Genomic DNA, 25,919 nt, shown 5'->3' with positions numbered 1-25,919 from the left:
AGAACTGTGCAATTCGTTTTATTTCAATTCCAAAGCCCAAAGGCATAGCAAAAAGTTAGATCTAGATCTAGCAGTTGTAGGCTCTCTGGCTGCTTCTAGCATAGATAGGTCTGCTACTACCGATTCTAGACAGGGAATCTAGATCTAGCTATCGCCTGCACTATTAAAGTCAAACATATGCTAAAATAAAAACGAAACGGAATTTTTAGTCAGTCAGTACATCCCAATTGCCATAGCCGCACGTATTAATAGTTGAATATATGCGATACCGAAGCAACACGTTATCACAGTGTGCAGGGGAGAGCGAGGTGCCCGGGCCGCTGACCGGTCGATTCGGTGGTTCAGCTTTTGTAGATCTATGCATTTTTTACGGAAAGCCCTATTAAATTACTAGATCTAGATTTAGTGTTGTGAAAACTTCAACCTCTACAGCTCAGGCGTCAAAAGATGCTGGAAAATAATAATACGTCCTGAAGTTTCATAATTTATACAGAATAACACAGTACACAGCCAGTAGTTTTTATTTCATCGAGTTATAAAAATGGCCTTCGTATAAAAATTGCCTTGTTTTCAGAAGCAAATTTTAATAGTTCTAGTTCTACCGAATCGATTTTCACGCGAATTCAACCATTTTGATGATCTTTCTTTTCCTTTTTTTAAAAAGATGTAGATCTAGGCCTGTCGGATGTGGCAGTGCGATTAACACTGAGTTGTTTAGATCTAGATCCATCAAAACACGAGGCTTCGTGGCCGATCACAAAAGTCTACGGGGCTTATCAAGGCCGATTCGCCCTGCCGCGAGCACGTTCACAAAACTGTCTACAAGATAGAATCTACTACCAAAGATTCTCTACACGATCTTTGCTACTACTACTACATGTACTACTACGACGAGACAGTACGAGAGAGTGTCTCTCAGGCAAAGATAGTGTAACTTTGACTCAGCCACGTAGTGTACACACTTTTTATACCCCAAATTTAACCCGTAAGTCCATTCGGAGGATTTGACCTTTTCATTTGACCAAAGTGTGCCAAAATGGTAGCCTAGCTTTTGCCCCTCCATGAAGGAAAAATCTGGCCCTCATTCAAACCATTGGGATTGAGCAAAATTTTGCGTATTGTGCTTTGTTCTTTACAACATTCATTATGATTATGATTTTTAAGTTGTACACTGAGACAAAACCGTACTAAATGAGAAAGGTGCACCATTATGAAAGTGGAACGAACTCAGTTGCCTGAAAAGGGTAGTTTGAGCATGTGTGGCCTAAATAAGCTAAATCCCCCTCCCTTACTTTATTTAGGCCACAGTCCACTGTGGCCTAAATAAGCTAAACCCCCCTCCCTTACCTTATTTAGGTCATATGTGGCCTAAATAAGCACTCCCTACTAATAATGCTACTCGTGAGGTCATCAGTTCATTTTCGAAAACAGACTCCATAAATAAAAATTCAAAACATGAGACCAAGATTTCAAATTTCCACTTTTAATTCGTTCCTATAAAATCAAGGACTGTGTTAAGTATGTCTTTAGAGTCAGAAAACATGTGCAGAGACATGATAACTAGACAAACAAAGATTGTAGAGTAAAAAATAAAGTCTTGACTCAAAGCTTAGTATGTCAATTCAATTCATCTCTGCAACAAAATTCACTGAGCCATTCAAAGCACAAAACCGTGAGGAGTTCATCACATCACTGTCTTTTTTTCTTACTCCTTATTCATACCATACAAGTATTCTGCATCACTCAGTCTCCTGTTGTCCACACAAAGACAATTTTAGACAATCATTGAAAACAACAATTAATAATTTACCACCAGTCATGTGGGGAAAAAAAATAGCAACATGAATCAATCAAATGTACACTTTTTGACTAAAAAATTCATTCATCATTCATTTTTAGGAGGTGTTGCCATTTGCTTGAGTGTGTAAAACGTCAGGAGGACACCAGCAGACACCAAACCTACAGAGAGGTAATAGAGAGGCATATCTTTGGGCAGCTTCTGCCAAACCAGTTTCCCATCAGCGGCCTGAAAGAAGAACAACAAACAGTCAAACTCTATGTAATAATGAGAGTTAATGGATAAAAATAAAACAAAATGTTGAGCAATAAATATGTCTCAAGTGTTACCATCAGTCAGTGGTTGGAGTGGAGAGAGTAACAGAAAGCTTATTTGTGGAAAATTTGTAACAAAGTGCTGGATTTTTAAATGAAATCTTGACGCCCCAAAAAAGGTGACTATGGTCTCAAGTGGTATTTTTGCTTTTTTGTACATAGCCATTGGATCTGAATGAGAACGATCGCTTGGAATTAAAAGATTATTGTGCAACAAGTTTACTAGTCAGCGACTGAAGATTAGATAATTAAAGTAAAACTTGCAATATAACTTATAAGAGACAACAGTGACCACTTGTACTGTTAATAAATCAAGTCTATGGGCCGCATAGTGGGCCTACTTCCACCTTGATTCCAAGAACTGTTGCAGATCTGGTTATTGTATTGTGATGTCATACTCATAAACACACAATACTTCTAGTGCACCCCTCTTCGTCTTAATGAGGCACTGCACTATGTGGGCCGACGGCACATTGACCGACTCTACAGGTCGCCAGCAGACTGTTCAAAAGTATTAATAATAAGCCAATTAAGCTCAAAGAGCAGAATTTTTTCAGGAGAGAGAAAAACCCCCAACTATTTCACTCTTTTAACAATTTCACCTACTTTGTCTACATATGTGAGGCATGATGGTGAAATCAGGCGCTCGTCAAAATATATGGATATATATTGAAAAATAAAACCCACTGCATTTTTTCCGAAGGTTTCGCTAGATCTAGTTCCTTTTTAAATTATGGTGCCGGGAAAGGTCAAAACAAAACGAAATGTTTCAGACGAGGAAGGCCAAGTGTCATAATGAGACAAATAAATGGGTCGCCACCACTCAGAGAACGAGCAACACTTCTGTTGCGAGTTTGTGTTGACTTCTTTTGTTATGGACTGGGTTTACAGACTGAGTTGTGGGCGGGCCTTATAGGTTATGACGGATCACATGCTTCCCTTACCAGCGGCTGAAAATTTATTGTTACCCCTTGGTCAGCTTGGGAAAACATTGGGAGCGACCTAAGCAACATGATCGTTTCATCCATTAAAGGGACCGACAACAACAACAGGCGAATGAATAATGATTATGACGGCTTGTCCACAACATCAGTGGAAAAAGCATATTTTTGACTAAGTCTGGCCGTCTTAGGCAGGTAGATTTGGCCGTGGGTTGATAAAATAGGGCGGTCGCGGCCGCGCTGGACAAGTGCCCGTTTTACACAGCTAAATTATAAAGAAAAAAACACAAGGGGGGGAAAGGAAAGTGGCCGTTTGTACAGGTGGCCGTCATGTCAAGTTCGACTATATATTTCTTGCTTTTTTCCCCCCCAACATTAGAATCTAGAATTTGCCAAAATAAAATATTCCAAGGCCATGAGCACATGCAACTGATACAACAGATTAAGAAACTGCAACAAAATCTTCAAATTCTTGGTCTTTGTAAATCTGAACAGCTGGCCCATAATGTGTTGTTTTTTTAAAGTACGCTATCACCTCTGTCAAAACTGATGATACACACAAAAATCAATTCAGTCATTGCAAACTTGCAGGTAAGGGTAAAAACAGCACTCCAATTCCAACACATTTATGTTTGAGTTGAACACACCTTATCATTAACAGTATCACTTCAATAAAAAATTTATGTAAAGTAGAGGTGCACAGAACCGAGACAAATATCAACTTAATCGAATATCAACTCAAGTGACTTCGACACAAGTGGAGAGGACTGTACAAGTATTGCACACTGAATCGGCAAACAGTGAAATGTAATAAAATGCAAATGTGAGCTCTGTTCAGGAGCTTGTATGGAAAGGAAGGGGAAGGGTGGGGGTTGCAGTACCTTGGAAAGAGAATGCTTATACTATTACCAACAGAACTACTATCTAAGTGTGTGACATATGACATTATCAACCTAGCATCTGTGTTTGTTGCCATTTTTCAGTCCAAAAGTTGCCGAAAAAAAGGCAAAAGTGGCCAAAAAAAGTTGCCATTAATTTTAATTTTCAAGCTTTCAACTCTCTTTGACGACGTATAGCAATATGTTGATAGAGATAACTTTATCTAAAACACCAGCTCTGTTTTAATCATCGAGAATATCTTTTGCGGCCACACAGTGTTTTGTTTTTGTAGAGGTTGTACGGTGCTCGCAACAGCATAAGGTTATATGAGCGCCAGAAAATTAGAGGTGTTACAAGAGAGTAACAAACATAAAAAAGAAGAAGGGGAGATAAAGACCATAGATATTTCATAGGAAAGAAGAAGCAAACCACACCAGAGCACCCGTCAACCACCGACACACAGAGTGTCAAAATGTCAAAAATAAAGGTTTCACAATAGAAATGAAATCAAAATTAGAACAGCAAATAAACAACCACAAAAATTAACAAATAAGGGTGTAAGTCAACCCATCCATAGACTGGCCATTTTATCCCTAAACACGTGTAATTCGAGAAAAAGTACAGGATCTAACATGTAGATCATGGAATCACACACAAGGGGCCTGCCAGTGTCAGTATTCATTTTTGGTGGAGACACGCTGTAACATAACTTATAACACATTTTTTAGAAAAGGTAGGAAGAACATTACGCTATATAAACACACACAAAAATGGAAAAACAACACATCAGACAATAACGAGAAAAAAATAATTAACACACCAACAAAATAAAACACAAAAAGAGGGAAAATGAAAGAGAAACAGCAATATATATAAATAGTATGTAAGGTAGCCTTCTTATGTTCTTCACATGAAAATTACAAATCAACCTAGCGTTAACAAGTGAGAAAGAGACTAAGTGAAGAGAAAGTGAAAATAAACTTTCTTTCTAAAAGTAAAGAGGATTGGTTTTGTTTTTTTCATGAATATTATTCTCAGTTTTTGGTGTTGTTGTTGTTTTTAAATTACTTTATCTTTCCGGCGGTGGTTTTTTTGTTGGAAAAATGCAAAACTTGCGGACCAAAAAATGTAAAAAATCGCGGCCGTGATTCGCGGGTCGCGGCAAACACAGATGCTAGGTCAACACATGGCTGGCACTCATCAATCTCGACTTATGATATTGCTGGAACATAGGTGTGGTACCTTCATGCTAAAATGATGACTCACGAAAATAAACAGCTTTAGTTACTATCATATTATTATTAAGGAGGCATCTTTTCCTCTCAATTCTTACTGTGAATCTGGTCTGCAGCGCCATCAGTTTCTTGTATGCTGAGTTGTTTGGCACAGGATACTTCCCAGACACCGCTGACTGTGACATCTGGCGGGCTTCAGCCTTTTTGGGGACAGCTGATTGCTTAAAGTCGTAAAATGTTTTTGGGGTCTCTGCTATGGATGACGATAATCCCTGAAATATAACAAAGAAAACCCAGTTTAAGAAAATGTTGTTTACTTATACTGGCAATAAAAAAAAGGTAGCCTACCACCCTGAATGTTCGATCTGTCTGTCTTTCCTGTTGAAAAATAATGATTTTTTCGACTATGAAATTGACATGAAGTATTTCACGGATAAATCAAGGTGAAAGGATTATTTTTCAGCAAAAACTTCTTTTATTACTGTAATTTGACGATAGGGCCTGGGTAAAACCCAAAGCCACACACATCAGTACACCATGTGATCTATGCATTCACCATATTGTACATCTCCTGCACACAGAGTACACAAGGCTTCCAACAAAATGCTGTTTCAGGAATGAAAGTGGCTATTCTCACCCGCCCGTAAGTTCTCGCAAGATCAACTCCGCCCCTCTTCTCTCTCTCTCTTTCTGAATACTGTCTATCGGTGTGGGCGATCAAATTGACCAAAACAAAGTTAAAAAATGATGTTAAAACACAAAAGTAAATAAATTTGGTTGTCTACAAAGATGCTACGGCTATTTAACTTTTCGAATCGAGCCGAACTACACGGGTCGCCATTTTGTTTTGCCCGGAAATTCTCGCGCTACTCCTCTCTCTCTTTCTCTCTCTCTCTCCACTGCCCACAGACAAAATTGTACGCTTTTAGTAGGCTGCAATTGTAATGGAACGTTTGTTCACGGCACAGAATTCTACAATTTTTCTGTTATCACAGTGTAGAATTCTGTGGTTTAGGGTGAACGCAAAATTTGGTGAATGCGCATTGGGTGAGAATAGCCACAAGACTCGCCTGCACTATTCTCACTCCAGGTGAGAATAGAGGTGGCCTTCAGGAATTACAGTAGTCTCTGCCTAAACGCACTAGATTGGCTACCAAGTTTCATTCATATCCATTCACGAGAAGCGGCGTAGCAATGACCACGAAAATCCTTTTTTTGCCAGAAAGTGGTTGCAAATAGGTGCATTTTGTAGCTTTATCTTCACAGAGCATGAAACTTTTTGAATTTTTGAAATCCATCAATAAACAAAAAAGTTACAGATTTTTTAATCAATTAATTTCTGGTACACTTTTATATAATGAAAAAAGCCCAAAATATGGGACGTTCTTTGGTGAGTTTTGAGACAATATTCGTCATAACTCGCTCATTTCTTGGAGTATTTAAAAGAAACTTGGCAACCCAGTACATTTTCTAGTGCAGAATCTAGTCCTGCTTTCAGATTTTTCATAGCTATCCTATTTTTTGAGTTATGAAGATGTTTATAGGTAAAAATGTGGCGGTTTTCGGTGCGTTTTGAGACAATATTTGTCATACCTCGCCTATTTCTTGGAATATGTAAATAAAACTTGGCAGTCTAGTACATTTTTTAATGCAGAATCTAGTCATGCTGTCAGATTTTTAATATCTGTCATACTTTTTGAGTTGTAAAGACATTAACAAGTAAAAAAGTTGCGTTTTTTACAGATTTACAAAGATTATCAGTCATATGTTCTCCCAAAGTCATGATATTTGAATGAAACTTGGCAACATAAAAGGTTCCTCCTTGCCAAGCAATGTTCTGGATCAATTTGTCACAAAAATGTAAGTAGAGAGCTACTAATAAATCCAGTTCTGTACTAGTAAAAGCATGCATACTTTTTTATAGAAAATAAGACCTCGTCTCTGCGTATATCCATTGTTGGACAGTGTCCTATTGTGTGTTAGATTAAGATGCGTTCAGATAATATAGTTTACAAGTCATGGGAATATTTCGCATGTGTAGGCTACAACTCATACAATAAATGAAAATGTAACATATTTACCCCCCCCCCCCCTTCTCTCTCTCTGTCTCTCTCTCTCACGCGCACACACACACACACACACACATGCACGCGTGCGCACTCACGCACGCACGCGTGAACGATAACAATGTATAAACGGGACTATCTTCCCAGACTGGACTAAATAAGTACCATACTCTTTAATAACAATCTTAATGCCTCACTTTTCCAAACAGAGCACACAGGACGAGTCCAAGTGTGTGCTTTCCCAAGAGGGGGGAATAGGCTTTCATAACGCAAACACAATGCCATACCACTTCTCAAGATGTTTGCTTTTCTGTTTCTATTCTTCTGTCATGCAATCAAGCAAATAAAAATGACTACATCTATTGTATTGTAACTAAAATGCAACAAAAACGCAAGTTATCAAGGCCCCCGTTTAGTTTTCAAGTATCCTTCCCCCCCTTTCCAGTTCACATAAGCGGGGCCTCGTTTGTAGCGCCCGAGGCGACCGATGGCTGATGACGTCACTCAGTGGAAATTTCCCAGCAGCAGTTCGTTCACCCAGTATGCGCAAATGGCAATGTCGCTTTTTCCCTTAGTTACTCCCACATTTTTAAAGATTACGCGAAAACCGCTAAACACAGAAGCTTGAAATTTTAAGGGAATAAAGAAAAATGGTGTACAACGTATCAGTCAGTTTGACAAATCACAGCTCCGAAAAATCTTCAAAGCGCACCACATCAACCACTTTCGCAAACGTTTTCGACTGCTTCTAGGATGGGTACAATGTTGTCAAACTGCATACTACGAGATTGACCTCTTTTCTGATTGGCTGCCAAGTTTCATTCAGATCCATTCACGAGAAGCGGCGTGAGAGCGAGTTGAAGACAACAACCTTTGCGTTAATGCGTCCCATGAAACACCCCCGCTGCGGGGGCCAAAAATCGGCAGAACAAAACGCCCTCGGTAAGCATTGCTAAGCGGCGTGAGAGCGAGTTGAAGACAACAACCTTTGCGTTAGTTTGTCCCACGAAACTGTCGAAACACCCCCGCGGCGGGGGCCAAAAATCGGCAGAACAAAATGCACTCGGTGGGCATTGCTAGGCTAGGGGTAGGGGCAGATCTAGGGGTAGGGGTAGGGTTAGGGTTAGGTCTCTTTTTTATTGTGTTTGATGGGGTGGTCGCTCGTTACGGAAGTCCTTCCCGAAAAAGCGCCGCAGTCTTCTATCTCTAACTCTAACAATGACTAACAACTCACGAACTCTGCAAACTCGACTGCCTGCTCGATTGCTTACCTGGACAGAAACAGGCCGGCCCATGGACACATCTTGTGACGCTGACGTCAAATTTTGCGTGATAGAATTGAATTTGTAAAACATGGTGCTCCTGCTTGCTTTGCAACAAGTGAGAAATCCCCCCAAAAATTGTCGAAAATGATTTCAGTGTTTTCGTCAAGTCTCCTCTTCTTGAAGGACAACAAAATCGGAATTGACAGTGCTCTCCCTTAAATGACAGTTACAAACTCTCGTGACCTCACGAGAAAGCCGATAACTGCAAAACGGAAGTTTGGGTCAAACTGTTGTTATCGTTGCTAAGTGAGTCCTTCGGGGTTGAGGCCCAGACTTGTGTTTCTGTATTTGAAAATTTCTTATTGTTTTGGCAGATATTGTTTTAGTTCAAGTAAACTTCAGCAATGAGTTACATCAACATAGGCCGCGAAAGTCAGGGCTTACCAGCCATCAACTCAGCAAGAAGGATAAGAGATTTGGAAGCTGAATTACAAGCTTACCGCCAACGAGACGCAGCGAATCTCACACCAGTTGGAATTCTGAAATATGATGGTAGTCAGACAAGACGTGCTGTTGGCGAGGTAAATAGTTATATTGTCACATGTTTGGTGAATGTTTTGAAATGGCCTGAGGGTTTTCTTTTAATTTAAAGATATTTTGTATCCCCACCACGCTAGACAGTGCACATTACTATTCATTATATCCATCCATTTCATTAGACAGATTGTTTCAGTACCTGTGCTATTGTTTTATTTTTATTGTTACCCAGACAACCAGTGTTTTTCTCAATTACATTTCTAGATCTATATAATGCAATGCATTGATTGTAAATTTTAAGTTGTATTCTAAATATGAAAAACTCAAAGTACTCATCCTCCCTTGTTCATCTGCTCAAAGTATTGCGGTTGAGAAATCAGTCAGTAAGCATATTATAAAGTTTAAACGTAATTAAACGTATGATTTAAACACCCAATTCTTCCTGCTGGACACATACTCATAGAAAGTCAAAGACTAAAACAGCAAGAGGACTAGACTCTAGTCATACTATACAATGAATTATTCTAAAATGTTAATCAATGTTTTGTTTGTATCACAGTATAAAAACATTAATTTGTGATCTCCCTAATTCTATATATTATTTTATAGTGCTCTCGATCCATTTCATCAGTATATAATATAATGCATGTAATAACATTGCAAATCAACTAGTGATGATCTGTTCTTGAAGCTGATGCCTTGGCCCAATGTTAACTGAGGGTTAAAAGTATTATTCAAGGTTTTTCAATTTATTTTGCTTCTCCAGTATTATACTCCTAAAAAAATATGCATATTTCACAAGAAGACAGTTTGCCGAAGTTTCATATGTTATATCATCCAGTTAATTTTCTTTACAAGGCTTCTGCAGCCAACCTAGCTTTGGCTTTGAATTACAAAGTAGGCCCTAAAATGATGTTGGAATTCAAGACCCAAATAATGATATATATATATATATATATATAGGCCTATATATAGTCCCTGCTGTCTTGTGAAACATGCATCAAAGGAATGTGAGCACATCTCAACAATAGCAATTCGAAGAGAAGGTGGGGTTGTTGTTTTTTTTTTTGGGGGGGGGGTGTTTAAAAGATACTGAAATACTGCAATCTCTTTTTTGTATGTTTTGATTTTTCAGCTACAGGACCAAGTAAAAGCGCTGAGAGAAGAAGTGAAGAAAAAAGATGGCCTTGTGCAGCACCTGGTCAGCCTTGATTCTGCCCCAAAAGTCCCACGTGCTCCAGATTCATACAGGGTAATGCATTAAAAAAAAACAACCATAAACATATTTTTACAGAATATGTTCTTGAAGCTTATTTTACTTTTAAATGTGTTTGATCTTCATATTTGAAGCGTGCTGACAAAATGAGTTACTTACTTCTTGGATTCAAGCCTTATGGAAATAGATATATATATATATATATATATATTGTGCATACAGGTGAAGATTTTACAATTTATACCTATAAAATAATAAAAGGCATGTTATAGTTCAAGATTATGGCATCAAAAGAAAACCTACAAATTTGACCCTAGTGTCAATTTTTGGCCAACATCTCCATTTGTGGATTGTGAGAAGTAACACATTATGTCAGCTCGCCTCACATATATCTCACAACGCAATGGAATCAGGCGCTCGTCAATCTTAGGGCATATAGAGTTATTGGTATAATCTTAAAGCCTGCCCATTTGCCTTGTGGTTAATGAAAAAAAATATCAATTTATATTGGATACAATTCAAGATATTTGCAATTGAAAGAGGTGGGGGTGGCCTGATTTCAGAGGTAAAATTAACGAGAAAATGGCCGCCAAAGTAGAGATATTTCCTTAGCTTGAGAGTCCGTGGAACTGAAAATTTACATCTTTTATGTCTCCAATCTACAGTTTTTCAGTAAAATCCACCCAGAAATGTGTTCTTTAAAGGGCATGAAAGGTGTTGAGCCAAAAAACAAAAATTCTACAAAAATTCCCAAACTGGCGGAAAAATGCAAGTTTTTTTACTTTCAGTGTTGTGACGAGGGCCTGATTTCACCACTCTGCCTCACATATATTTATGTTCCCTTAAAAAAGCCAAACAGCTCTTTCCCAACTCCATGGCCTTAAAAAAATGACATCAACTAATGGTCATAATATCATCAAAGTCTTCTTTCTTCTTTGTGTTTCCCAGCTAGCTCACAGTCCTAGTTGACTGCTGGCTCTTCAATCTGCAGTGCAACTAATTTTTACATATGTGATCATTTTTCCTCGTTAGAAGAGCCCCTTTCCTTCTGGCAACCATAACCATCAAGGTGTTTTTTTAACATTCTTTTGTGTATTTTTGATTTCTAGGTTTGCGTTACTATGGGGTTGGAGGTAACGTTAAAACTGAAAAGTGGAATATGTGAAGGATATTAACAGGTACGACTGGTCTTCTTTTTAGAAAAAGGAAATTAGAGCTCTCTGAACTGTTTATAATGCTTTTTGCGTTTCCATATATATGTGAAATGGTTTCTGATATAGCCTACTTAAGACTACAATTAAATTCTTCTGCTTAAGAATGTTACACTGATCCTTGTTATTTTCATGCTGAATGCAGCTTTGTTTTGTTTCCAGCTCGACAGTCTGTACCTTGGAGAACGGGGTGCAGTGGAAGCAACGAGAGGAGAGCTCGCTTCCGTACAGGTGAAATTTGAAAGAGCGCAGGAAAGGGTACGTTATTTACATTATTTTGCATTTTATGTTTGTTTTTTTGTTTTTGTTGTTTTTTTAAATTTGTTTGTTTTTTGGGGGGGGGGCTTTGTTTTTGTGTTTGTTTGTTGGTTGTTGGTGGGGGTTTTTTTTGGGGGGAGGAGGGGTTCTCTTTAGTGTGTATGTATGTTTCTTCATTTGTGAATAATAAGAGAAGGAGGTAGAGAAAAAAAGAGTGGGACAAAGAACTATTGAAAAATATCTCTAGGTCTTGTTCAGGTATTGGGCTATACATTCAAACTTCAGGTAAAAGTATTAGTCTAAATGATAACTGAAATGAAATAGGTTAATTTTTACATCTGTGATGTAGTGATTTCAAATGAATTGTCTCAGATTTAAAGGCTTTTTTTGTCAATAAGAACTGAGATTTTCTATGGAAATTTCAAGTTTAATACAGAGTGAAGACTTTGCAAAGGGTAGATGAAGTTTAAAAAATCAAATGGTTTTGAAAAATTGCAAAGTTTATTATGCTACGGCAATTAGGATGAAATCAGAAAGTTTGTTTCTTTTATCTCCTGAATTAAAAAAATGAGTACTAATTTATCTATAAATATGCTCAAAGTACTTATATCAATTGGCCAGGGGTTGATAATCTGGTGTTAATGGTACCAGACTCTTAATTATGAGATTGTGGGTTTGGGGGTCAAGGCTCAGCTTGGTCTGATGTTGTGTCCTTGGAGAATACATAATCTTTAAAGAATTGTGCAAAGTGAGGTACTGCATGAAGTTCAATAACATCACCGTTTTGGAAAAAAAGAAAATCTTAAAATTGCCGTGCTGGTTTTAAGTTTCTTGTGTTTGTTCTGTTTTCCTGAAACTTTAATTTTAGAAAAACTTCTAATCATGATTTAGAGATCAGAGAGGGAATATTGGTAGTAATCGAACCTGCCTGCGGTGATGTCTTGAATAGCTAGTATGGAAGAAAGGCTGGGGGGTGGGGAGAGAAGCTGTGCTCAACTCTATGATTATATTTTAAACAAGTGACAACTTTACTATATTTATATGGTCAGAAGGTGGTTCAAATCTACCTTGGCAAAATTTTAACTTTATTGTAAATCGCCTTCTTTGAATTAAAGGTTACTCTGTTGTCTCTACCACTTCAAATGTATTGATAATCAACAAACTTTTTAAATGACAGGCTCCTCATGACCAGGATGAAAAACCAAGAAATATGTACAGATGGATGGGAACAGTAGAGTTGGATAAGTTCAGTGGATTGAGCAAATAACTGGTCCTTTTTTAAGACTGGCCAAGTACATGATTAGTGATTGTCTGGGAGACATGCTTATTGTAGAGACAGCTCTCAGGAAATACGGGAAAGGATGCTTGTGTCTTTTGTCTCGAGCATCGCCTTATGTGGTGCAGGTGGCAAGTCAGGGAAAAGAAGCTAACAGCTTTAGCAAAGTGAGGGCACGGGGGTAAATGCGACTACTTATATCAAGAGATCTGCTCCAATGTTTTGACTTTAGACGCAGTATGTTTATTCCACAGATAAGAGAGCTGTCAGTAGAATTAGAAGCCAAAGATGTCAGAATCAGGGAATTGGAGCTACGGGTGGAAAACAACCGAGAGACGGAAGGTCGGCTGTCGGAAATGGTGGCCTCCTTGAGAGAAAAACTCTCCGACTTTGAATCAAGAGCCGATTCTTATGAGACAGTTGCTAACAGAGGAGAGTACACCATCTCCACCTTGCAGCGAGAGAATAGGGAGGCAAATGAGAAAATTGTTGAGCTGGAGCAAAGGTTACGGTGAGTGTCAAGGACAGAGACAAGATTTGAAAGGAAGAAAGATTTTATATTTGATCCGACAGGTATATTTGTTTTCTGATTGAATATACTAAAGCTCTATGTAGATTAGGCAACTGATTTTGGAAAATGAAGTACACCAATCATTTTGATTTTTACATCATCATTGAACAATAGCAATATTGGATTACAGGAACAACGTACTTTTTAATGCACTGTTCAAGTGTTTTGTGATTATGTTTTATGAAAATTTATCTAATGGTTCTCTTAATATTATTTAGGAAACAACTTGAAGAGAGAGAACATTCTGAGTCAAGGCTGATGAGTGAAGGGAGACGTCTCTCAGACTTCCTTGTACAGCTCAGCAGCCTTCTGTACACTGAGGATCTCGTTGATGCATCACAGTCTTCCATTGACATTGTTTTGAAAAAGGTATGAAGGCTGTTGTTGAATCACCCTTACACCGGGAACTTAAATCTCTTTTTAAAAATAACAAATGGCAAGGTTATTTAGATTTCTTGATGTACTTGGACTACTTGGAGATTCTCTAATATGAAGCACCAAAAACTGGTTTACTTTCTTGTATAATTTTGAAATGATTCTCTTTTGGGAAACTTTGTGTATAGTTATATTATACATTCAGTTTAGGATATATGATTGTGTTCACTTTTATTCTTTTTTTGTATGCCTTTTCATGCTTACTGTAAAACTAGTGGCCGACTTCCACTCTAGTGTGGTTTGCTCCTTCTTTCCTTTCAAACATCAATCATCCTTATTTCTCCCCTTTTTCTTTGCAGGTTACTCTCTAGTAAAACCTCTAATATTCAGCACTTTAATGACTTATTTGTGTTGTATTTGATGTAAAACTCTTACTAAAACTAAACTGAGATATCAATAGCAATTTTTTAAAAATCATGTAAATTTAGGTTTTTTTAAAAATGATATAAGATATGATACTGATCTATGTACCGGGAATTGTTGTTGCAAGAAAAATGAGTGACTTTATTGGACTCTGCTTTCCAGGGTGAGTTGAAAACATTGGAGTTTCTCATTTTTATCATGACAGCGACAATATGTTGCCCTCACTACACTTTTTCATCTCTTTCCAAGAAAGAATACTGAAGGTCATGGCAATAATATTATGTTTTACTTTTAAAAAAGAAAAAATCCCTGTTGGGCTGCTATTCTCTTTCATTCTCATTTTCACTATCTTTGTGAAATTGAGTTTGTCTCTGTTCTTTTCAGAAATTCAAATTATTAAACTGTCTTATTGTTCAACGAGGCACTTTTTCTATCTTTTGGATGGTTAGTGAATTCCATGGTGTGGTTTTTTCCTTCAACTTCTTTCGTCATCATCATCATTGCCTTTCTCACCCTGGGGCAGGATACAGGCCGCGAACAAACACTCTCCACCTTTCCCTATCCTGGGCTAGTCGCTTGATGTCACTCCACGTCTTCCTTCAACGTTGCTATAATTGTGAGCTTTCTCCTTAAGCACATATATAGCTGCCATCGGGCTGATTCACCAAATAAAAAACTCAATAGCATCAATGTGCTTCTCTTTCATTCTGACTTTGATACCAAAATCCAATTTCTTTTCAAATACTAACTTTTTTCTATCCTGATACATGCAGCTCACAGATCTGATCCAGGAGAACGCGATGCTGAAAGGAAAGATCCTGAACATGAATGAGCACCTGAACGAAACCCAACTGGAGACCAAGGCGAGCAGGGAGACTATCATGAGACTCGTTTCTGAAGTTGGCCGAGAGCAGAAGATCACAACAAGATACACATCAGATATTGAAAATCTCAGATTGGTCAGTTTCTCTTGTCTCCTTCAAATGACCTAACTTATTTTAATTAAATCATTGAAGCTTTATTTTCACTTATATGACCTTATTGTGTTGCACGTACCGTAAAATTCACTTTGACTAAAAACTAAAAGCATCATTGTACATCAACATGAATGATCTTAGATTCAATAAAGTGTCTCCCCCTCTATTGTTTATCAGCTGGAGGTGCAACCTCAATGATTCTGTCCCCGTCGTTTTATGCGGGAAAAATTCTGAAATTATGCAAGCTGAGCCCAAAAATGTGAAATTGTGCGATTCTGTTAATTTTAACAAAGAATGAAAAAGGAAAATAATTAGAAATTATGCCAAAAAAATGATCAAATTTTGCTAAATTATGCAGGATGCTTAAAACCACGGGGACAGAATGATAGTGGAAGGAATAATATGCATGAGCTTCTGTGCTTTGATGAGCTTTCGTGATGTTTCCTTTGTTTTACAAACTCTGCCTCTGTTCCTTCCATTTTCATTTACTCTGACCGCTGGACATTGTGCTCCACCTTTAAAATAATCTACTTACGTTTTGTAGCTTACTAAAACAAAAGGCAAACATTTCATTCAAATGTTAATAAAATAAGTATAAAGATTTGATTTGTATCTGAGAAATCTTCAGACTTTCTGTGAACTTTTATGCTTTGAGTAAAACAAACTGAAGGTACCCACAAAGAAAATGAAAATCTGTTTTAGGAATGTTGATTTGTGCATTTCCATATTACGCTTCAACAATTTACTTGTAGCAACTAACAGTAGTTCAAAAATAATTGTTTAGAAAAATATGCTAACTTTATGCTCATTTTGGTACAGGAACGAGACAATGCTGTGGCAGTAAAACGTGACCTTGAGAGAGAAATTGAACTCCTACGAGAGAGAGTTGATGCTGGTCAGCGTTCATTGGAAGCCACCAAGGGTGAGCTGGCTCTTTGCAACGATCGGTTCTCTACCATGGAGCGCAACTACAGAGAAAGCTCTCACTCTGTGCACACATCAGGGACCCAGTTCAAGCTTTTCCGTGATCAAATTGCAAACCTCCTCAGCACTGCCTTTAACGACGTTGTGCCAACAGAAGAATGTATCAAGGAATGTGTGAGAAGAATTACTGAAGACAAGAAGGAGCTTGATAGGGTATGTAAAGTACTTACAAGAATTTTTTTCTTTAAAGGAATTATATTATAGTATTGATTGAAGTAATGACAGTTGTAAGAATTACTTAAGATTTTAGTAAAAATGAAAACAACCCTTTTCTAGAATATCGTATTGTTGCATTTTTCCCACAGTGTTTTCAGTTTAGTGGTTGGAGAATATGCTGTTAGATGTGACTTCTTTTCTTTCCCTCTTCTGTGTCTGTCTTTTGAAAATTCTTTTGTAACCAGATTTTTATAGGTTAGTACGCTTTTCTTCTGACTGAAATAAGTACACAAACAAACTCTTATTTGAGAAAATTGTTGTAATCTATAGAATGGAAAATGCCTTGTTTTGCTTGAGAATATGAAGATCATTATTTCCCCTTGGTGGTAATTGTCTTCACATTAGATTCCCATTCATAAATAATGTCTTTATAGAGATGATAATTTCTTCGTCTGATACAATAATATGATGCAAGTTTTTACCTGCTGAATCTTTACTTTTTCTCCTTAGCGTGCGGAGGACTATGACATCCGAGTGAAACAGTTGTCAGAGCAGTTGGAACAGGAACTGAGCATCCACCGTGACATGGCGCAGCGAGCAAAACGCTTTGAGGTGGAAAGTATGGACATGGCAGAGAGGCTGCGCATTGCAGAGGGGGAGCTGTCCGCAGGGGACGTGCTCAGGGATGGATTCAAGTTTGATAAAGAAAAGGTGAGTTACCTCCCCTCGATGACAGTACTGTATCATTCACTGGTTTTTGCATTATTTGTAAAAAAAAATCATTTCTTCTGGTGCTCAGTTTGGTGTAATTTAGCTCTGCTGTAAATTAGTGCCGATGGGAGTTGTGTTTAATTGCCTAGAATGATAAGTCCTAACCAAGGTTATTGTAAATCACTTCAGTCTGCAAGTTGTATATTATTTTATCTTCTTTTGGGGTCTAAATGTAGTAAGTGGGTGACTTATAGCAATATGCTCATCCTACTGCTTTACTGTGTACTATTATCGTAGTGATAATAATAATGCAGATCATTTTTATAATCCATATCCTAATCACATCATTGCAGGACAATATCGTCATTGTACTGACTGGTCATAACCAAAGGCTCAGTGCCACTCATTTCACATACCCACAACTGGCTCCTATGGTGTTGCGGTTAGGTGCTTTGCTGTAGCGTGCGAGAGAACCAAGTTTGATCCCTGAGTGGAAAGAATTGTTATCAAGTATCTCAGTCTTTGCACTGAAATGTTGTATCCCTCTCAGCCTGGGTTGGCTCTGATTGGACAGGTCAAAGCCCATCTCTCACGTGATCTAAATTGTGTATATGCAGATATGAAAAGCAATACCTTTTCATTTGTATTGTTTTCTTATGGAAAAAATCGCCTTTTTTTTATCTTGAATAAAAGTCTGGATATTTGCTGTTAAAGGAGGTGAAGGTTGTCTGGTGTCAGATAAAAAATTAACGAGAAAATAGCCGGCTAAGTTTAGTGACTTCCAAAGCTTGAGTGACCTTGGAAAGTGAAAAGTGTCATTTTTTTGTGCTGTCATCTCTGTTTGTTAGTAAAAATCCACATAAAATGTATTTTTCAAGAACATAAGATGTGTTAGGCCGGAAAAAATTGATAAAAGCTGCCTGACAGGCATGTCAGTTTCTCTGATTTCATTATTTTGACAAGTGCCTGATTTCACCATGATGCCACACATTTCTAGCGCCGTAAAACCTTATACTATACTATACACATCCATACCAGCTATGTGGACTCATGATGCCATTGTCTTTGTGTCACAGTATCTGCGAGGTTTACAGAAGCTGGGAGAGATCATGAAGATGGACCGCATCTCTCTTGATCTGGGTCTGGATTTGACCATGGATGCTCTTGTGGCCCGAGCGGAGCAGCTGGTGAAGTTGGAGACAGGCACTTTGGCGGAGAAGTCTACACATGTCTACAGTCTGCAGCGCAAGGTAGATAAGAAAACAATCTCAGAGAAAAATATACCGCCTTGAGTTATCCCTTTGTGGAAATTTGGGTTGAGCTGGCTTGTACAACGCATACATAATATAATTCTGAGGTTCAATCAGTGTCCACAAATAGACAATTTCACACTAATGCAGGTATTAGAAAAGAGTTGTTTTGTGCCACAGTGGAAAGCCTGTTTTTGAACTATATTTATCTTGTATTAGTTAAAAAGACATGCTGCATGATCACAGACGTGGAAGATGTGTCTTTGATATTGCTTGTCATTTTTTGTGAACTTACTAAATCAAGGAGCCACTGGAGTCCATGGAACAGCTCTTACAATTAAATTTATACCTCACAAATGTTAAAAGTTTGTTTTACAAAGCTCAAACAAATAGACAAATGGGGAAATGCTAAGACAAATGGCTGCCAAAGTTTGGTGACTTCCTTGGCTTGAGAATCCTTGAACCTGAAAATTTACTTTTTTTTTGCTTTTAATCAACGTTTTTTAGGCAAATCCACACATAACTGTATTATTAAATAGACACAAAAAGTGCTGAGCCAAAAGACAAAGAATTCTATAAAAACTGCCAAATTGGTGGAAAATTGCCAGTTTCTACGAGTAACATTATTTTGACAAGCATCTGATTTCACCATTGATGCCCCGTGCCTCACACATTGTCTTCTTTGTGCAGGTGAAGGCACTGAAAGAACAGCTTGAGAGCAAGGATCTGCACATTGACCTCCTGCGCAAGAAGATGACCTCCCTGGAGGAGCGCGTTCACGGACGGGTGGACGCCGAGCGTCTGCGAGAGACTGAGTCCCTGAGGGTGCAGAAGCTGGAGAAGCTGGTTGAGAAGTACAAGCTCCAGCTACATGACTCCAGGCAGGAGGTGCAGAACCTCAAGGCACAGCTGATGGGATCAGGGGAACTCAAGGTATGTTGCTGTTCTGTGCGAGCTGATATTGATGTTGTTGTTATGTGTTTATGTGTGTGGGGGTGGGGGTGTGTGTGAAGGTGTATATGTGTGTATACGTGTGCAGGTGTTTGTGTGTGTGTATGTGCGTGTATGTGTGTGTGTGGATGACAAATTAAGAGGACAACAGAGTCGATAGTAATTTCTCAGTTGCACCTATTTGCAACCCGAAAAATTAATTTTAACTAAAACCAGTGCCTCCTAATGTTGTTGTTGATGCAGTTGTAAATGTTGTTCTCTTGTGTCCAGGTTTTCATTCTGTTCAGCCACTATCAGTTACTAATGGTGGTTCTTGACTCTTCTGACTGACCCAAGGGACCCATTTTGGGTGTGGGTGGTTGGTGGGTGCGCTGGTGTAGTTTGTTTCTTCTTAAACAGCCATCATTCTTTTCTCCCCGCCTTGGTTTTTTTTTTTTTGTATGGTACTCTCTAGTAACACCTCTAATCTTCGGCACTTATATGACCTAATTATGTTGCAGGTGCCGTAAAACTCTTAAGAAAACTAAAACCAACATTTTTGGTGTTGTGATGTTGCTGTCTTCTCAGTGTTACTTGTGGCTTGTGGCATTTAAAGTGAATGTGGGGCATTTTTTTTTCTTTTGCATGAATGGGAGCTGTATATAATTGTCGGCTGAGAAGTTTCTCATGTTTTGGCCATTTTGCTTATTTAAAAGATGAGATACACCAAATCTCATGCTTGTTAACTAAAAAGGCCTCAAGAGGCTTTCAACTTCTTTGTGTCGTTCATTCAGAGAAGAGACACATATTAAATGTATACAGGGCCCCAGTGTGTGAACATGAAAGAATGTGTCCCCAGGATAGAGACATTCTTCAGTGGAGGGATTGACTTTTTTCTATCCTGTTATTAAAAACACTGGCCCTGTTATTTGTGTGAGAAGTGGAATATGAAAACACAAACTAATTTGAAGTAATTTGACTTTCATTAAAACGAGTTAATAAGATATGAAAATGAAAAGTATCAGCGTAAAAGAAAATCTTTTGAAAGTATTGTGCACCTATCAAAGACATGAAAAGCAAAATTATGTCTGTAGCATGTGAAAGACAGTATTGTTTATTGCACTGAAATTATTATTAAGTTATTAACTCATTTCTTTAAAACTTGCCGCAGGTGAGAACACTTGAACAGCGCAAAGACATTGACGAACTGGCACGACAGATTGAGGAGTTGGAAGAAATCCGGAAACGTCAGTCACGCAAAATCTCCCAGCTCAAGTCGACTGTGGATGAGACTGAGAACAACAGACAGGAGAACTCAGTGGCCTCAGAGAATGCGGTGCAGGCACTCAGCAGTGAACTACGCACAACCAAGAATGCTTTGGATAACCTGAAGTACAAAGAAAAGCAGGTGAGTAGTCGCACAATGAGTCATATGAGAGGTGTGCTGACAGAATGAGTTACTTCTCAGATTTTAGCCTTATGGAAATAAATATGTCAAATTTTTGGGTGGAGTTTGTACAATTCATAAGTATTAAATAATAAGAGACATGTTATACTTTTTAAATATAGCATCAATTGAAAATCTACAAATGTACGATTTATGTGATTAGAATAGTAAGGGACAAGTTATACTTGAAGAAAATGGCGTCAATTGAAAATATATATAATGAAAATTTGACCTCAGTGTTGATTTTTAGCTGATATCTCCATTCATAGATTGTGAGGAGTAGTTCTTTTTGTTAGCACACCTCACATGTAATATTATGTTGGTGATTTTTTACTTGTTGTTTGAGTAATAACTGGACACAAGTTCTGGCTTCTGTCGTGTATTAGTTAGGCTCTCTGAAGCATGCAGAAGACAGGAGATGAATACTTGCTTGAGAAAGTCAAGGATTTCATCTATTACCACCATCTTTCTGTTGGGATGCTGTGTCCTACTCATCCTGAGTTGACTACGACAAGCAGAGTAGGAGCATCTTGCCTCAAACAGGGCTTCAAATGTATACAATCATTTAAACACAAGCAGGCACGATGGGTTCCCTATGCTTTGGAGGTTTGAGGTTCTAATTTTTGCTTAATCTGGCTTTTGTTTGACAAATGGGTACCAAACAGATGATGTCAGGAAAGGTATAGTAAGTACTGAAAAAAATATGCCACCTCTAAACCAGAAAACTTGTGACTCATGAATTGTATCTCATAAAAGAATTGCTTGAGTCAGAGTCCACAGAAGCACACTGACACAATGATGATCATTTAGAGATGGAAGAATCAAAACAGATTGACAGAAAAAATAGGGCAAGTTAAGAAATATGATCTACCAGTGATTCCCTCCCTTGAAGAAAATTGTGACTTCAGTTAAAGGAATAGTGGACTAGTTGTATCTCTCAATCTGCTGAAGGTACAAAGATTGTTAAACTTATACAATCCGTGCAATGACTGTCTGCTTCATGAAACCTGTCTGCACAGTTACTACCCTGTTCTGGCCAGGGGATGAAAATAGTTCACTGTTCCATGAACAGGAGACACACACAACTTTCCTGTTAGTGAGGTGCTCCTCTTACTCCACATCTTGTCGTATAATTAATTACAGTAGTCTCCGCCTAAGATCCCACCGCTTACGATCCCGGTTCGCTTAAGATCCCGCTGTTTTAAGAAAACAGAATTTTTATTTTACTATACAAAAGTCACCCATAAGATCCCGCTCTGATTCACTCTGAAGGTCTACATTCGGCTAAGGTCCCGCATTTCAGATCATAATTTGCGGAACAAAAAACCGGGCTGGACAGCCGATCAACCAAGAGTGAAAAGTTGAGATCAATAAACTGTCCATCGCGTCAAAAATCAGCCACTATCGTGAATGTGATCACATACACGTTGAAAAACTCGATGAAGCGATACAATGTTTGCCCCAGACGGGATCACACCGGGGTGTGAACTGACCGACACGTTTGTTTTCCCCGAACATCGCACTCACACCTGAGCTCTCCCCCTAAACTTACATCACTCGCCGGGTGGGTAGGGCCTACATGTTTGCTCCAGGTGGGATCACGGATTGAACTGTGAACTCTTCCCTGACCATTGGAGAAGTTGTCTCTACTCCCGAATTTGCGAGACAGACGGGGGGGGGGGGGGGGGGGCTCGGTCAGAGATGGAAAGCTATACATTTTCGACAGGTAAGGGGGAGGGGCAACTGGATAAGCGTATAATTTGAGATTCATGATAGGATAATAAGTGAAAATGGCACGTCTCATTCCACTATGCACTGTGATAGGTCATCAAGGTTAACCACTCTTTGCTTGCCTTACGTCCTAAACCCACCAAGCGGCCACATCGGTTCATTTTAGAGTGGAGGGATACCATTTTATCGATTGTGAACCTTAGCATGGGTCACCATAGATTCTTCTCTGGGTTTGTCGGTTAAGATCCCGGTTCGCCTAAGATCCCGTATGTCCTTGCTCCCGAGCACCGGGATCTTAGGCAGAGACTACTGTATTATAAAAGTCTTATGCTAAATTTCCATTTTCCACATATTATTAGCTATTTTTCAAGATGGAAATTCAGATGAAACTTTCTACTTTTCTCCTGTTGACTGTGCCTTGATGATGATTTTTTCCTATGTCCCCCTCAGCTGTTGGACTTCCGCACGGTGGTGGCCCGTATGCTTGGCCTTGACATCAACACACTGGCCGTTCCAGACTACGAGATCATCACACGCCTGGAGAAGCTGATAGAGGCGCACCATACTACAGCGTTCACCACTCTGTCTCTGGAGGAGGCTCTTCAAGACGTACAGGATGGCACCGCAGATGACTTCCGCCGAGTTCTCACCGGCACTGACCCCATCGTGCAGCGGTCGCGAGAGCGCTCTCGAAGGAAGGCGCACAAGATTCGCACTCGCGCACGATCATTGTCACCCATGAGACGAGATCCGAGACAATACTGAGGGTGTACAGAGGAATAGTTGTAATGTTTTCCAAAGGTGAATACTTATTTCATGACATTAATTTTTATGTATTTCATGTCAATACGGTTACGCATATTAGTCATTTATTCCTATTCAAATGTATAATGGTGATATTAAATTGAAGCAGCAACGCAAAGTTGATTTCCCTATACAAACGTTCATGGTACAAGAACAGAATGATGATTTTATTACCGTTTTGAAGTCATAATTTGCATAATATTGGTATCTTTTGTGTCAGGGAAGTGGATGGGAATATGGCTTGTAATTTAAAGAAAATTTTGTTGTCATATATTGGCAATATCTGACATTTTCATATTTCACAATCAAATACTGTAGTGTTTGTAACTATAGTTTTTCCACCTTTTGCGTTGGAGACTTTAAGAATTGAATTTAAATCTTTAAGTAAAGTTAAGCCATTCTGTGATAAAGGAAATTGTTTGGGTTTTTGGTGTTAGAAATCAAATCGATCATGTTAATTATGAAACAGGTCCCATGTTTTTATCCTTACTTTAACATTGCCTTTTCAATCATTCTGTCCTCTTTGATGTATTTACAATATTTAAAATTATGGATAAAGTTTAGGACATGTGTAGTCTTACTGTGATATGGTGCCTTGTCAGCTCAAAAAGTTTCTTAACACGAATCAAATATTTGATTGTGTTGTAAATCAATCAAAAGTAACCGGTATAAAGTATATTATGATATGTATCATAGTTAGTTATGATATGCGCATGTCTCTCAACTCATATGTGGTTCATGTATTTATATAGTCTTTTTTTTAGGGTATTAAATTTGTTCTCTATTTTGTTCTATTGACATTGTTCCTTGCAGCAATTTTTAGATCATGTACTCATCTGATTCTTTAATCTGTACATGAAATCAGTTATGGATAGTGGCATCGTTTTAACCTTTTTGATTTGGGATATATTGTCTATATATATTTACATTTTACGATAAAGTCATACTTTTAATACCCGTCTCTTTCTTATTAATACTTGGATTTATACATTTACAATTCATTTTCATAAGGACCGAGAAATAATGTGTCACAACATGGTTGAATCAGGCGCTCATCATTTTTTGGGCGTGTGAAGTTATTGGTATACTCTTGCAGCCTGTTCCTTTGCCTTGCTTTTGATGGAAAAAATATCCATCTATCATGAATAGAAGTCTGAGATGCTCGTGATTGAAGGAGGTGAGAATCTCCTGCTTTCATGGGTAAAATTAGTGAGACAATGGCCACCAAAGTTTAGTGACTTTCACTGTTTGAGAGACTTTGGAAACTGAAAATTGACGCTTTTTGTGCTTTTAATCGTTTTTCAGTAACACCCACACAGAAATGTGTTTTTTAACAGACTTAAAAGGTAGTGAGCCCCCCCCCCCCCCAAAAAAAAATAATTTAAAAAAAATAAAAAAATTGGTAACAATTTTCACACCTGGTTTCTTCAATTTCACTATTTTGACAAGTACCTGTTTCACCATGATGCCCCACATATTTTGACTTAATGTTTACATTCCAACCAAGATCTGACTGTTTGTCATCTCAGACATTTTTTGATGGTGGAATAAAGGAGAAATGGGGGAGGGGGGGGGGGTTAAATGTTGTGAGACAAGAAAGCATGTGTTAGTAGCTGAGAGGTAATCGCCTGAAGTCTGCATGGTGCCTTTGAGTAAAGAGGTTTTGTTTTGTTTTTGGTGAACTTCACTTTGATTCTCGATGGTCGCTGTAATGGATCTTGTTAACGTTTCAGTGCCATAAAGTTTGACATGTAGTCAGTGGTAGCTTATGAAAACATAATTTTTGGTTTGTTTTATTTTTTCGTTTTTACTTTATTTTTAGCAGAAATATCCTTTATAGCACACACTTAGGCTGAACACGAGAAATATGGATCACTGCAAACTTATCACAGTCAAATGACACTGACAGGTACCTTTTCTCTGTTGTCACAAATGGTGTTTTGCTTTTGAGGTAATCAGCAGAAATCCTCCCTGAAGATGTGAAAGTGAAAAAAGGGTGTTGCTTAATTTCCACTTAAGTGTCTTAGTTGCAATCTTCCATTTCATTTAACTTCGTGAAAGGGTATGACACTTGCTCTTGAAAAAAAGGCTCTTGTGTCTTAAGACGTTTTATGGCTTGTCATGTAGTGCTTTTTTATTCTTGTCATAACTTGGATAGAGAATTGGATCTCTTCTGGTTGATCGGTTTGTTTTTGTTGAAGGAGGGAGATATAATGGCAAATCTCTACCACCAAAGACAAGCCCCATACGTTTATCAGTCACATCAAATTGGACCAAAAAGTATCAATGTGAATTCTCTGTCTTGTTGGTTATACAAAATGTTTTTGCAAATAGCTTCAAATATGATTCAGAAGGGCACTGTTTGTTGTATATGTACTGTTTGTTGTTTTAAAAAAATGAAAACCCAATTTCTGGTTCCGATGATAGGGTTGCAGTTGACTAGTGGTTTTTTTGGGTGTTTTTTTGTTCTTTATGAATGAGACATTTAGTCCTTTGCAAGCCAAGAGACCAACTGTCTGTTTCTTGGTGTTAGCACAGTTCTTTAGAAGTGTTCCACTATTTGG

The 25,919-nt window shown here is 38.2% G+C and overlaps 2 protein-coding genes across 2 annotated transcripts; one reads left to right on the top strand and one right to left on the bottom strand.

The window, feature by feature from the left end:
- Positions 1-1,467: 1,467 nt before the first annotated feature.
- On the bottom strand, positions 1,468-8,701 carry LOC101858075. The gene is made up of 3 exons (XM_005089093.3): positions 8,505-8,701; positions 5,266-5,439; positions 1,468-2,026 (listed from the first exon to the last, which is right to left on the bottom strand). Exons 1-3 carry the CDS (start codon positions 8,586-8,588, stop codon positions 1,886-1,888), a joined length of 399 nt encoding a protein of 132 aa, XP_005089150.1. The 5' UTR covers positions 8,589-8,701; the 3' UTR covers positions 1,468-1,885.
- A 101-nt stretch (positions 8,702-8,802) lies between these two features.
- Positions 8,803-24,312, top strand: LOC101857843 (coiled-coil domain-containing protein 170). The gene is made up of 12 exons (XM_005089092.2): positions 8,803-9,079; positions 10,171-10,287; positions 11,625-11,720; positions 13,251-13,507; positions 13,786-13,936; positions 15,139-15,324; positions 16,162-16,479; positions 16,993-17,193; positions 18,270-18,443; positions 19,134-19,376; positions 20,545-20,781; positions 23,002-24,312. The coding sequence occupies exons 1-12, from the start codon at positions 8,903-8,905 to the stop codon at positions 23,314-23,316; spliced, it is 2,472 nt and encodes an 823-aa protein (XP_005089149.1). The 5' UTR covers positions 8,803-8,902; the 3' UTR covers positions 23,317-24,312.
- Positions 24,313-25,919: the final 1,607 nt, after the last annotated feature.

Source organism: Aplysia californica, unplaced genomic scaffold, assembly GCF_000002075.1.
Source record: "Aplysia californica isolate F4 #8 unplaced genomic scaffold, AplCal3.0 scaffold00003, whole genome shotgun sequence".
In the NCBI taxonomy this organism is placed as follows: Eukaryota; Metazoa; Mollusca; class Gastropoda; order Aplysiida; family Aplysiidae; genus Aplysia; species Aplysia californica.
This window is presented reverse-complemented; position numbering and strand designations above follow the sequence as displayed.